Genomic DNA, 14,688 nt, shown 5'->3' with positions numbered 1-14,688 from the left:
AATAAACTCAAAATGGATGAAATACCTAAATGTAGACAGGAAACCATCAAAATCTTATAGGAGAAAATAGGCAGCAACCTCTTTGATTTAGGCCACAGCAACTTCTTACTTGACATGTCTCCAGAGGCAAGAGAAATAAAAGCAAAAATGGCCTCACTTCTGCACAGCAAAGGAAACCATCAACAAAACTAAAAGGCAACCGACAGAGGGGCGCCTGGGTGGCTCGGTTGGTTAAGTTTCTGACTTCCGCTCAGGTCATGATCTTGTGGTTTGTGAGTTTGACCCCTGCATCCGGCTCTTTGCTGTAAGCACAGAGCCTGCTTTGGATCCCTCCCCTGCCCTGTCCTTCTTTTTCTCTTTCAAAAATAAATAAACATTTAAAAAAAAAATAGGCAACCGATGGAATGGGAGAAGATATTTGCAAATGACATAATGGATAAGGGTTAGTATCCAAAATCTATAAAGAAGCCACCAAACTCAATACCCCAAAAACTAATCCAGTGAAGAAATGGGCAGAAGACATGAATAGACACTTTTCCAAAGAAGACATCCGGATGGCTAACAGACACATGAAAAGATGCTCAACATCACTCATCATCATGGAAATACAAATCAAAACTACAATGACATACATCCTCACACCTGTCAGAGTGGCTAAAATTAACAATTCAGGAAACAACAGATGTTGGTGAGGAACCTTTTGCACTGTTGGTGGGAATGCAAACTGGTGCAGCCACTCTGGAAAACAGTATGAAGGTTCCTCAGAAAATTAAAAATAGAACTACCGTACAACTCAGCAACTGCACTACTAGGATTTTATCCAAAGTATACAAAAGTATATAAAAATGCTGATTTGAAGGGGCACATGCACCCCAATGTTTATAGCAGCGCTATCAACAATAGCCAAATTATTTATGGAAAGAGCCCAAATATCCATTGACTGATGAATGGATAAAGAAGATGTGGTATGTATACACACACACACACACACACACACACGTGCGTGCGCGCAAGCGCGTAATGGAATATTACTTGGCAATGAAAAAGAATGAAATCCTGCCATTTACAACAATGTGGATGGAAATGGAGGGCATTATGCCAAGTGAAATAAGTCAGAAAAAGACGTATCATATGATTTTGCTCATACGTAGAATTTGAGAAACTCAACAGATGAACATAGCAGAAGGGAACATAGCAGAAGGAAAGGAAAAATAAGATAAAACAGAGGGAGGCAAACCATAAGAGACTCCTAAATACAGAGAACAAACTGAGGGCTGCTGGAAGGTGTGGGGGATGGGTTAAATGGGTGAGGGGCATGAAGGAGGGCACTTTTCGGGATGAGCACTGGGTATTACATGTAAGAGATGAATTATTGGATTCTACTCCTTAGCCAACTGAGCCACCCAGGCGCCCCTCACTGGATTCTACTCCTGAAGCCAAGACTATCCTGTATGTTAACTAACTTGAATTTAAAAAATGAAATAAAATAAGATCAACTTTGTAGACTTTAATGCCTAAGTACTTACTCCTTAATGAAAACCAACACAGATCGTTAGTTCAGTAAGTTTAGATAAATGTGTATACACTCATTTAACCAATATCCCAGTCAAGATATAGAACATTTCCATCACCCCAGAAAGTTCCCTCATGTTCTTTGGCGTGGACTCCCCCTTTCCCCTACTCCAGGGAGCTACTGCTCTGATTTTGATCATGGAAGAATAGTTGGCCTATTCTAGAACTTCGTATAAATGCAGTCATATGGTATGTACTCTTTGTCTAGCTTCTTCCAATAGAACTATTTTGAGATTTGTCCATGTTGTTGTGTATACTGGTACTTCACTCCTTTTTATTGCCGATCAGTATTCCATTGTATGACGAGACCACAGTTTGTTTATTCACCTGTTGATGGGACACGTGGGTTGTTTGCAGTTTGGGGCTATTACGAATAAAGCTGCTATGAACATTTTTTATATAAACCTTTTGTAAAATGGAAATATGTTTTTATTTCTCTAAGGAAAATACCTAGAAATAGAATCACTAGTTATAGGACAGGTGCATGCTTAACTTTTTAATAAACTGCCAAAGTGTTTTTCAGGGTGGTTTGTACCATTTGCATCCCTGCCAGCAGTGTATGAACATCCCAGGTGCTCCACATCCTCACCAGTGCTTGGTTTTGTCAGTTTGATTTGATTTGATTTTTTTTTTAATGTTTATCTATTTTTGAGACAGAGAGAGACAGAGCATGAACGGGGGGAGGGGCAGAGAGAGAGGGAGACACAGAATCGGAAGCAGGCTCCAGGCTCTGAGCCATCAGCCCAGAGCCCGACGCGGGGCTCGAACTCACGGACCGTGAGATCGTGACCTGAGCCGAAGTCGGACGCTTAACCGACTGAGCCACCCAGGCGCCCCTAAGGATTTTATTTTTAAGTAATCTCTACACCCAATATGGGGCTCAAACTCACAACCCCGAAACCAAGTCTCACACTTCACTATGAGACTACCAGGCACCCCAAGACCATTAACCATTTTAGAATCAACATGCTCATTGCCATGAGCTTCAACAGGTAGTTACAAAGATTGCCTGAAAGAATAATGGGCTCCAGGGCACCTGGGGGGCTCAGTCGGTTAAACGTCCAACTCTCGATTTCAGCTCAGGTTATGATCTCATAACCTTGAGTTCAAGCCCTGCCTCGGCTCTGTGCTCACAGCGCAGAGCCTGCTTGGGATATTCTCTCTCTCTCCTCTCTCTCTGTCCCTGTCCTGCTCATGCACGCTGTCTCTCTCAAAATAAACAAACATTAAAAAAAAGAAGAATGAGCTCCAAAAAAAGTGATTTTTAAAAGAATATCTACATGTATGCCACATAAGCTTTTCAAAGTAGAAACCTTAATGGACTTTGTGGTGTTTTCTGGGAAGAAAGATTTTTTTTCTTGACAGATTCTTTGAAGCATTAGTGAAGCAATTTATTTTACATTGGGGCAGAAAGTATTTTTAAGTATTCATAAGGGTTTTTTTAAACAGCTTTACTGAGATATAATGTATATACCATCACGTTCTTCTATGTGAAGTGTACAATCCAGTGGTTTTGGTGTATTTCACAAAGTATGCGACTGTCACCATAATCTAATTTCGAACATTTTCATCATCCCCAAAGAAAGCCCGTACCCATTAGCAGTCACTCCCCCTTCCCTCTCCCCTAGCCCCTGGTGGCTAATTATCGATCTCCTTTTTTTTCCTCTATGGATTTGTTAGGCAGAGATTTTTTTTTTTATTTTTTATTTTTTATTTTTTTTTTTTTGGGACAGAGAGAGACAGAGCATGAACGGGGGAGGGGCAGAGAGAGAGGGAGACACAGAATCGGAAACAGGCTCCAGGCTCCGAGCCATCAGCCCAGAGCCCGACGCGGGGCTCGAACTCACGGACCGCGAGATCGTGACCTGGCTGAAGTCGGACGCTTAACCGACTGCGCCACCCAGGCGCCCCTAGGCAGAGATTTTTAACCAGAGTTTGTTGAATAGAATTCAGGGGATCCATAAACTTTGATGTGAATAAAAAACACACATAAGCTTATTTTAATTAACCTCTGACTGAAATTTAGCACTTCCTTCACTTCTGGACATAGGAAACAAGTCATAGGAGTACATAATACCTATGACTTGGTTCCTAGTAGAGATCACAAATGGTTTCAGACCACATTACAGTCATTACAGGTATCTTGAGATACCCTTTATACTTAGCACTGGCTCAGAATTACAGAATATTAGGCCTGCTACTGGATCGTATCATTTAATCCTTTACTATGGAAAAGGGGCGCCTGGATTCCTGATCTTGGGGTTGTGAGTTCAAGCCCCATATTGGGCCTAGAGCTTACTTTAAAAGAAAAAAAAAAAGAGTCTTGGGGCACCTGGCTGGCTCATTTGGAAGAACCTGAGACTCTTGATCTTGGGTTGTGAGTTTGAGCCCTTTGTTGGGTATAGACATTATTTAAATGAAACTTAAAAAATAAAGAGTGCATATATTTAAAAAAAATTTTAATGTTTATTTTAATTTTTGAGAGAGAGGGAGAGAGAGAGAGACAGAGCATGAGCAGGGGAGGGGCAGAGAGAGACGGAGACAGAATCTGAAGCAGGCTCCAGGCTCCGAGCTGTCAGCACAGAGCCCGATGTGGGGCTTGAACCCACAAACCACGAAATCATGACCTGAGCTGAAGTCAGACGCTTAACTGACTGAGCCACCCAGGCACCCCGGTAGGACAGTTTTTATACATGTTAAGTCGTTAAGAAATAGATAAGTCCTGTAAGCAATATGGCACTTTATCTTGAGAAAGACCTGAAGTTTGCGTGTGGAATTGGGTGTTGGGGAGGTGGCAGCTTATGATTCACTGCGATGAGGGAAGAAGGTACTTGGCTGGGAAGTTATAGCAGCAGATGTGGATGGGGTGGCTTTTAACACACACGGGGAAACTGGGGGAGGGCAGTGGATGTTTGAGGGGTGCAGGTGTGTGTCTGTATTCCGGCATGCCATGGCTCAGGCAACTGGGCACAATTTACCTAGCGTTTCTCGTGGAGAAAATTGCAGGTAAATAAATGCAAACTTCACATTAGGCCCAAATTGCTCCCTAATATATCGGCTGTGTTGGAACAAATTCATATTTTCAAAACAAGTGTTCGAGCAGAACTGTCTTTCAGTATAATCTACCTGGCCGACTCCTAGTCATTCTCATGGCCTCAGGCTCCTAACCTCTTCTGTAGGGTTGTTTTTTTTTTTTAAGTTTATTTATTTTGAGACAGAGAGAGTGAGTGAGCAGGCAAAGAGAGAAGGGGAGAGAGAGAGAGAGAGAAGGAGAAAGAGAGAGAGAGAGAGAGAGAGAGAGAGAGAGAGAGAGAGAATCCCAAGCAGGCTCCACACTGCCAGCATGGAGCCTGACGCGGGACTCGAACCCATGAACTGTGAGATCATGACCTGAGCCAAAACCAAGAGTCAGACGCTTAACCAACTGAGCCACGCAGGTGCCCCTCTCCTGGAGGGTTTTATGTCAAATTCCTATCTAAGATATAATCGATAGCTCCCTCGCTTTTGTCCTCATAGCAGGGCTTTGTATGTATGTGTCCATATATGTATCTCCATGAGAGCACAGGTCACAGTGCAGGATAGCAGATTACATACATGTCCTCCCCTCCTCTGTGAGCACCTCGGGAGCCCCTCATACTCATTTTGGCATTCCTAGCTGTAGCACACACAGTACCTGCTAGAGGACGCTCAGTAAATAAATACCTGGAATGGACATGATCAGAAAAAAGACAAAACAGGGGTGCGTGGGTGGCTCAGTCGGTCAAGCGTCTGACTTCGGCTCAGGTCATGAACTCACAGCTCATGAGTTCGAGCCCTGTGTCGGGCTCTGTGCTGACAGCTCAGAGCCTGGAGCCTGCTTCAGATTCTGTGTCCCCCTCTCTCTCTGCTCCTTCCCCACTTGTGCTGTCTCTCTCTCTCTCAAAAATAATAAATGTTAAAAAATTCAAAAAAAAGAAAAAGACAAAACAGTAACCTCAGCTAGAGAATGAAAAAAACTCTAAAGCCGCTTGAGGTTGGTGAAAACTTGGTTTAAGAGAATTTTGGAGCTAGAAAGACCTAGAAGAGGGTGTAATCTCAACCTTTCATCTTACAGGTGAGGAAAAGTGATTAATTCTCTCGCTTAACATTCCATAGCTAGAATCAGATAATCGTTTGGAATTAGTTGGAAAAAGTATTGCCTTCAGATGTAATAAATTTTCTGGAAGGTTATTAACTGAGTCTGGAAACATTAAAAAACAATGTAATTCACAGAAATGTACTTGGCAACATGCTTTACAAATTCCGTCCCTCTGGTCCTTGGAACTGGATAGTTATAGAAAAAAGCAAATGATTTGTAAAAATTCTTTTTTTTTAAATTAATTTTAGAGAATGTGTGAGCGGGGGAGAGGGCAGAGGGACAGAGAAAGAGAGAATCTTTTAAGTTTATTGATTTTGAGAGAGAGAGAATGGCAGAGAGAGAATCCCAAGTGGGCTCTGAGCTGGCAGCTTGGAGCCCGACTCAGAGCTCAACCCCATGACCTGAGTGGAAATCAAGAAGAGTCGGATGCCCAACTGACTGAGCCACCCAGGCTCCCCAATTTGTAAAAAGTCTTAATTTTTGCAATAAGGAAGCAGGGTAAAATTCTGAGCAGCCTGTCTGCGTCACCATTTTGGGGCATCTGTTGCAGAGAACAAGGGTCTTATTTCAAAGCCTTTTTCTCAAACACATTCTTAGACATTGCTGGGGGAGCACAAAGTGATTCAAACCTTCTGGCAGGGAACTTGGCACCATTTACTCAAAATTGCAGAACTGAGCCTTTGACACAGTAGTGTTGCTTTGGGAATCTCTCCTACCAGTACATCCACATGTGTATAAAGTGGCCTATGTACAAGTTTTACATTACAGCACTGCTTTTTTTTTTTTTTTAAAGTTCATTTATCTTGGGGCACCTGGGTGGCTCAGTCGGTTGAGCGTCCAACCTCGGCTCAGGTCATGATCTCACTGTCTGTGAGTTCGAGCCCCGCGTCGGGCTCTGTGCCGACAGCTCGGAGCCTGGAGTCTGCTTCAGATTCTGTGTATCCCTCTCTCTGACCCTCCCCCGCTCATGCTCTATCTCTCTCTGTCTCAAGAATAAATAAACATTAAAATAAAAAAAAAATTAAAGTTCATTTATCTTGAGAGAGAGAGTGCACACAAGCAGGAGAGGGGCAAGGAAAGAGGGAGAGAGAGAGAATCCCAAGCAGGCTCTGCACTGTCGGCACAGAGCCTGGCACGGAGCCCCCCTCGGGGCTCGAACCTGTGCAGCGTGAGATCACGACCTGAGCCGAAATCGAGAGTTGGACACTTAACCGACTGAGCCACCCAGACACCCCTGCAGCATTGCTTTGTAATAGCAAAAGTTTGGAAACAATCCCGAGTGTCCAGCAAAAAGGAACTCAGGGAGTAGCGATGGTGTGTCCACACTGGAATATTGCTTAGCCATAAAACAGAGTGAGGAAGAGCTCAGATGTGGACATACTTATGGGATATATTATTAAGTGAAAAGAAGCAAGATACTGAAAGGCTCATATGTTATTCTTCACATGTACCCAAAGGGATGGGGATAAGAATATATATTATTTTGGGGGCGCCTGGGTGGCTCAGTTGAGCATCCGACTCTTGGTTCGGCATAGGTCACGATCTCATGGTTCATGAGTTCGAGCCCTGGGGCAGGGTCTGGGCTGGCAGTATGGAACCTGCTTGGGATTCTCTCTCTGCCCCTCCCTTGCCCACGTGTGCGCTCTGTCTCTCCCTCTCTCTCCCTCTCTCAAAAATAAATAAACATTAAAAAAAAGAATATATATTCTTTTTATCGTATTTGTGTATTAACTATTTTTTATTTTTTCTTTCTTTCTTTCTTTCTTTCTTTCTTTCTTTCTTTCTTTCTTTCTTTCTTTCTTTTTATTTATTTTTGAGACAGAGAGAGACAGAGCATGAACAGGGGAGGAGCAGAGAGAGAGAGGGAAACACAGAATCCAAAGCAGGCTCCAGGCTCTGAGCTGTGAGCACAGAGCCTGACGCGGGGCTCGAACTCACGGACCATGAGATCGTGGCCTGAGCCGAAGTCGGATGCTCAACCGACTGAGCCACCCAGGGGCCCCTATTGACTATTTTTTAAAAGCCCCAATGATTTAAAGAGAGAGAAAAGAAAGAGTAAAACACAGCATAGCTGACCACATCACCTTGCCCCACAGCAGGCTTCCTACTTAGTTGAGGGGTGGAAACAGGGAGGGACTCAGCCTGAAACTGAATTTGGACTTTTGACGAGTACAGGGGACCCGACATCCTCATTGCTAGCTCGAGACTGTCGGTCCTGTTGGGGTTCTTGACCTGTTTTTGAGGCAGGCTGGGAAAGCCTGCAGCTCCCTTTCAGAAGAATGTTTTTAAAGGAATGAAATAAAATACATCAGATGGTAGAATACATAGGAAGGCTGTTTGAGCAGAGAGGAAGTGGGATGATTAAAGCCCGGAGGTCTGGGAGCACTGAGAAGAGCCTCAGCCTGGCTCAAATGCAGGCCCCCTGGGGAGGAGGAAGAGGCTGAGGAGGCAGGCTTTCCCTGCACCCTGAAGTCCACCAGCTGTGTCTACCGCTGTCTTTCCAGGTATCATCCTTCTCTTTCCTTCTTTTTCGCCTTTTTAAAAATAGATCTCCCAGGGGCGCCTGGGTGGCTCAGTCGAGCAAGCATCCAACTCGGTTTCGGTTCTGGTTCAGGAGACAGAGCCCCGCATCGGGCTCTGCACTGACGTGAAGCCTGCTTGGGATTCTCTCTCTCTTCTGTCTCTGCCCCTCTCCTACTCGTGTGCACATGCTCTCTTTCTCTCTCTCAAAATAAACAAGGGGCACCTGGATGGCTCAGTCGGTTAAGCATCTGACCTCGGCTCAGGTCAGGATCTCACAGTCTGTGAGTTCGAGCCCCGCGTCGGGCTCTGTGCTGACAGCTCAGAGCCTGGAGCCTGCTTGGGATCCTGTGTCTCCCTCTCTCTCTGCCCCTCCCCTGCTCATGCTCTGTCTCTCTCTCTCAGAAATGAATAAACATTAAAAATAAATACATAAATAATAAACATTAAAAAAAAAATCTCCCAGAACAGCTAACAATGCTAACTAACCAAGCCCTCAGTAAGTACTTATAATTAACAGTGGCACTTACAATTGTCGATTCTTATTGATGACCCTTGTCATCATTAGGGGCTCATGACATAGTCCATATTAAGGCTGACAAAGAGACAGTTATATCTGGGTATTAGCTGATTGCCAGAGTTTAAGGCATAACGTACATGGTAAAGCAAACAGAGCCTTCCAACTAGGCAATTAGAGACGAAAGGGCCCCACACATGAATAGGAAATCAGTACCTCTTTGCTGGATGGATGCTTGTTGTTTAAAATTACTTCATTGTATTTCATTAATTCCTTAGGTCTTTTAAAGGCATTTCTGCTATATTTGTGTATTGTCTTAAGCACTGTCCAGTTTTTCTCTCCTGGGTACTAATTTAGAAGTTGTTTTATAGAACTTAGAAGTCTCAGAAGAGTCAGCTCAAAAAAATACCCTCCTTACTAACTGAAGAAAACAAAAGTCAACTTCAGTATTCACTGTGGTCAGAGGTAAGTCACTTTTGTTTATCTCCCTTTATATCTCCATTGATATTTAATAAGTAACTTGGGAACGTTGATAATGTAGAGTCAAGGCCATGCATTTGTTTGACCTGTAATCCTTTCTCTTGTTTGACCTATTTGTACATACCTTCTAAATTTAATCAGTAAAATGTCAGTAATTTGTATGAGAAATGCAGATCAAAAAGTTCTTGTTCTCAACACCTAGAATTTTAAATATAAGGACATGAATACAGATAGCTTTCAAAATCAGAATCTAAATGAACATTTCAGCCTTTCATCTGGATATCTGTCTGGAAAGAAATCTTTTCATGGGGTTTCAATTTTATAAAAAGGGTCATTCACTGGAGCACCTAGCTGGCTCAGGCCACGGAGTGTACATTCAAGATCTCGGGGTTGTGAGTTCGAGCCGCATGTTGGGTGTAGAGACGACTTAAAAATAAAATCTTCAGGGGTGCCTGGGTGGGTCAGTCAGTTAAGTGTCCAACTCTTGGTTTCACGCAGGTCATGATCTCATGGTTCATGAGTCCCAGCGCCTCATCGGGGTGCAGAGTCTGCTTGGGATTGTCTGTCTCTCAAAATAAATAAATAAACAAAAAAATAAATAAAAAGAAAAAAATCTTGGGAAAAAAGGCTAATTGGTGTAGTTTGCACTTTCTTGATCTGTTTCCTTCTGTTAAACCTACATTTCATATGCAAAGTGTCTTCAGAATCCAGTCTGAGAAGTTAAAAGACATAATCATTTCAGATGCTTTCAGGGTAAGCAAGAACTCTGCGAAAGCAGTCAACGCAGGTAGCTATTCCCTGTCTCCTGTTCTCTTTCTCTCTCTTTGCTGAGAAGCTGTAAGACTTATGGTATTTTGCACGGCCTTAGGTAGACAAAAATCAGGATGTATATAGTTAATTTTTTAGAGACTGTGAATTAGAACACACTGCCCACCGCTCTCCTTGACTTGATTTTATTCACTCTGTTGTTTCCTTCCTGCAGAAGCCGATTTTCCAACTTTGGAAGGCAGGAAGCAGACATCAATACCTAATGCTTAACCTTGAAAACAAAAAGAGGATTGTAATCCTTTGTAAGCAACACTTAATACCAAAGGGAAGCAGAAAGTGAAAGTTAGTTTTTCAACATCTGTATTTTATTGCTTTTCAAGTTGACCGTTTTCATGTTGAAGAAATATTGTTTTATGTGTAAGCAATTAGACCTTATTGTGTATTGTCTGTATACACAATTATGTATATTATGCTCACAGAGAAAAAGACTTCTCTGTAAAGATGCAGACCAGAATTAAGTACTAGAGAAGCTCTTTAAAAGCGTGAACATCAAATCGAGAACCCCTGCACATAAAGTGCTATTTTCACTCTCTGATTTTTAAAAAACCTGTGCATGCATTTAAACTACAACCAACAGCTTATCAGAGACAGCTGCAAATATATGAGAAATAGTCTCCTCCTCTTTCGTGGCTTTTGCTCTGGACTTCGCTGTGTAAAATAGACATAAAATGATATGATAGAACATATTTTTAACTGGAAAGTATCTCATCAGTTACTGACAATCGAGGCCCGTCTTTCCCCAAGCTGAACAGAGCCCCATCGTGTCTGGGTCTGTAGTAAGTCCCATCTACTCATACAAACAAAGGCTCGCTGGAAGATCAAGTTTTATATGCGTTTTTTTTTTTTCTTTATCATTAAAGACTAAAAACACTTCCCTTTTAACTTGTAATTTAATTTTTTAAAGAATATACTAATGTGCATTTCTATCCCTTCTGAAGAAGAGAATCGATCGGCTTCAGCCAATAAAAAATATTTTTAATAAGAAAAATAACTCTCTTGGGTTTCTTTGTATTATACAGGAGTGAAATAAGGAAGGGTAGTCGCTTAAAACCCAGCCTGGCAAGTGAATTTCCTCGGGAGTGGGAATGTAGTTTTCTTAAGCATTGCAGTTATCAAGGTTCCGTTGTGCTGTATAAATGCCCCTTTGTTGAAAGGTTTCAGTGCTACTTCAGAGATGATTTTCGTGAGAGTGGAGGAGCCACCCCATGTAGCCTTTTTAATTAGGGTGCTGAAAAGAGAAATTGGGTGAGGTTCTGCCGAAGTTCTTTATAAATGCTTGCTTTCTCCTGCAGGCATGGCCGGCCGGTCTGTGCAGAGCGAGTCTGAGAAAGGTACAGTTGATTCTGAGCTGTTGGAAACCTAAAATGTCCCCGGGGAGGCTGATTTCCAGCCTGAGAAACAAACTATGAAAATTTCTCCTTCTCTTAACGCTAGGTTCATGGCTACACGTCACTTGCCCAGTGAAAAGAGAAAGAGAACACTGGCGAGATGCTAGTAAGTAGGAAGATTTCAGGGAACTGTAGAATTTGAAGAAAAAAAAAAGTCAAAACTTATTCTGTGGCTAAATGTACTTGAGCTCCTAGGGTTATAATATCTACAGTTCCTATCTTACCCCACCACGTTATTGTGAATTACAGCACGTATAACCCCAAAATGGGAAATCTTAATATTATCATCTACTTCTCTGTCTCAACCTAAGTTATTTAGATATGTGAGCAGTTTCTGTTAGGGAGACTCAGCCTCAGTATGTTTGAAAGAGTTGTGAGATCAGACCAGATTTGAGCATCCTGATTTTGTCATCAACATTCTATCATCTTAAGAGGAGGCAAATAAATGGTAATACAATTTGCCTGCCAGAAGTTATCTCAGCCTTATATCAGAAGAGACTGGTGTGGGGGCCCCTGGGTGGCTAGTGGGTTTAGCATCCAGCTCTTGAATTTAAGTCATGATCTCACAGCTTGTGAGTTCGAGCCACACATTGGCGGGGGGGGGGGGGGGGGTCGGGTCTGTGCTGACGGCGTGGAGCCTGCTTGGGATTCTCTTTCTCCCTCCCTCTCTGCCCCTCTGCCACTCGTGCTTACTCTGGGTCTCTCTCAAAAATAAATAAAAATCTGAAAAAAGAAAAAGAGACTGGTGTAAGGGTACTTTTAGAATTTGTGGGCAGATCTAAACAAAAATAGAAATACCCCAAAAGAAAGTCTGATTCAAGATAATATGTAAACACTAATAACAGTTTTACCTAAAAAGTTGTAGTAGAAAAGCATGGAATTGAGAGGCTCCATGGGGTAAGGTTGGTCCAGACTAAGAAACCAGACACATTAATCACAGCAGGCAAGGTAGGTTAAAAACCAGAGTGGTCTTTGAGAGGAGTTTATCAAATGAGGAGGGCACATTAATCAGTCCTGTAAAGGATGATTTCTGGGTTCTCAGCCAAATGCACACTTAGGACATCTAACAAAACAAAATAATTTGAGCACACAGTAAACACTGCTTTGCTGGCCGCTGGGGAGACAACAGTGAGCAAAGCAGACTGAATCCTTGTTTACAGTGGAGGAGAGAGACCTTAATTAATCACAAATAGGTCATAAAAACTGGTAAGTGCTATAAAATAAAGCTTTGAGCTACTGTGACAGCATATATCAGGGACACAGGTTAAGGGCGGAGGCTTCAGTTCTTACCTGAACTAAGAGCTGAAAGATAAGTAGATGCTAACCAGCAAACAGGAAGAGGAAGAACATTCCTGACCATGGGAACAGCATGTGCAAAGGCCCTGAGGTGGAAAGGAGCGTGATGCATTTTCAGACCTGATGAACGAGGATGGTGCAAGACGAAGCTGGACCGAGAGGTTGGGGCCAGATCATACACACGTGTGGGGATTACAGCCTCGTCATTTCAGCAAGCCCAATGATGTAATCTCTACTGTTCATCTTCCTGGGGCTTCCTTGAAATGAGGTCTCATACATATCCCAAATCCTTTGCCTTTGTAATAGCCTCCAGAAAGCATTACACGGCCCTGGAGACACAGCAAAATGGCACCCTCATGCCGATGACCAGGAGAATTTCAGCCAACCGGTGACAGGGGCCAGTACCAGAACCAGATCTGCTGCCTGAAGGTGTTACCCGAGATGCACTTCAACAAATTCAGAGTGGGGAAGCTTCTATCCTTGTGTCCCAGGCTGCTCGTTTTAGAAAACTAAGCCATATGTTGAAGCGTACCAAATTATGGGGGGTTATTCAGCTCACCTTTTCAGCCCTTGATTTCACACACATTTATTGGACATCGCTAATGTGCCAGGCACTCTGCTGAGGTTATCAAGTGGAGTCAGATGGGTGGTCCTTGCCCTCCAGGAGCTCAAAAGCTTCCGTACAGGCAGACAAATTATAATTCATTAGAGATATTTTAGGAAAGTGCTCTTGGATCCCAGTAACAAACCATTCTTAAAAAGAGAGGTAGCTGGTTGCTGATGTTACGCAACTGTGGCAGATGTTTCCAGACCCAGGGGGGTTGCTGTCTGTTTGAAAGAAGATGCTGTGTTAAGTAGGAAGTTCACAGGATAACTTGATCTTGTTCAATGTGGAAAACGGAGTGTGAGAAACAGCTGGTCTGGAGCCAGCACGCCCCTTTGCTGTGGTCTTTATCAGACCACAGCTGTTGACTAGAGTGCTGGGGATTGAAAACGAAATAGTGCGGGTAAAGGATTTAGCTCAATGCCTGGCAAATGATAAGCTTTCGATAAATATTAGCCGTTGTTATTTTGGTGAAGACGCCGCTCAGGGATTGGAATTGGGTAAAAGCACGGTTAATTCCTCTCTGGTGGAGTCAGAGGAGAGAGCCTTGTCACACACAGTTTTAAGTGCCCCGTATCAGCTGTGGGGCAGGCGGAGAGCCATCGGTGAAGTTCCAGAAAGGGAGACCACCTTCGGGGTTCTGTAGGCATCACTCTCCGGCTTCAAGGGGGGTCCTGTATCCGGTGACTTCACACCTGCATTCCGAGAGCAAAACTGAGGACAGCAGAAACAAAATGACCATCTGATAAGCATACACTTGGGAGAACTGTGGGGTTTATGTTTTTTGTTTTTGTTTTTTTTACTTCAGTCTTGTGACCGATCATTTAAAAAGCAAACAAATAACAACAGGGTTTTTTAAAGTCTCACACGACCTCCGGTGGCATGCCCTTTGACGGCCCCGCGCTGTGCTGTGTTCAGATCTGTCCGCAGGCTGTCCCAGCCCTGCCTGTCCTCTTCCCCTTGCAGTTCCTCGGCTCTGGCAAGGTGTCCGATGCGGAGCCTGCAATCTCCGAAGATTCATCCCACAGCCCCGCGTTGAGACGCACAAAGAGGGGAGAGCTTACTTGTGTGCATTCTGACACATAAATTAATATGAGACTAAAAAGGGGGAAAAATGCCTAGTTGTGCTTCCGTTGGTCAGATTCGTGGAGGCCAAGTTTTCTCCACTGAGCCAGATCCCGCTCCGGTGTAGACGGGACTTACTAAGTGCGGAGCGGAGGTTGCGGGGAAGGGACTCGACCCAGGGGGGTAGGCTGAGGTGTGGAGGGGCTGGGGGGGGGGGGGGGGGGGGGGGGGGGGGCCTTGGCCTGGGCTCCGCCCGGAGAGGGGGCGGGGCCGGGGGCGGGGCCGGGGCGGGGCGCAGGGG

The 14,688-nt window shown here is 43.8% G+C and overlaps 1 protein-coding gene across 10 annotated transcripts in view; it reads left to right on the top strand.

The window, feature by feature from the left end:
- CCDC62 (coiled-coil domain containing 62) overlaps positions 1-10,905 on the top strand; it is a 42,746-nt gene extending 31,841 nt beyond the window's left edge. For all 10 annotated transcript variants that reach the window (XM_019467591.2, XM_019467597.2, XM_019467590.2 and 7 more), the window contains 2 exons: positions 9,098-9,191; positions 10,189-10,905. In XM_019467591.2, coding sequence (XP_019323136.1) covers positions 9,098-9,151 — 54 coding nt within the window. In that variant the 3' untranslated portion in view covers positions 9,152-9,191; positions 10,189-10,905. The remainder of the gene's footprint in view (positions 1-9,097; positions 9,192-10,188) is intronic.
- Positions 10,906-14,688: the final 3,783 nt, after the last annotated feature.

The sequence above is a fragment of the Panthera pardus genome, unplaced genomic scaffold (assembly GCF_024362965.1).
Source record: "Panthera pardus isolate Hobbes unplaced genomic scaffold, ASM2436296v1 HiC_scaffold_15, whole genome shotgun sequence".
Taxonomy (NCBI): domain Eukaryota; kingdom Metazoa; phylum Chordata; class Mammalia; order Carnivora; family Felidae; genus Panthera; species Panthera pardus.
This window is presented reverse-complemented; position numbering and strand designations above follow the sequence as displayed.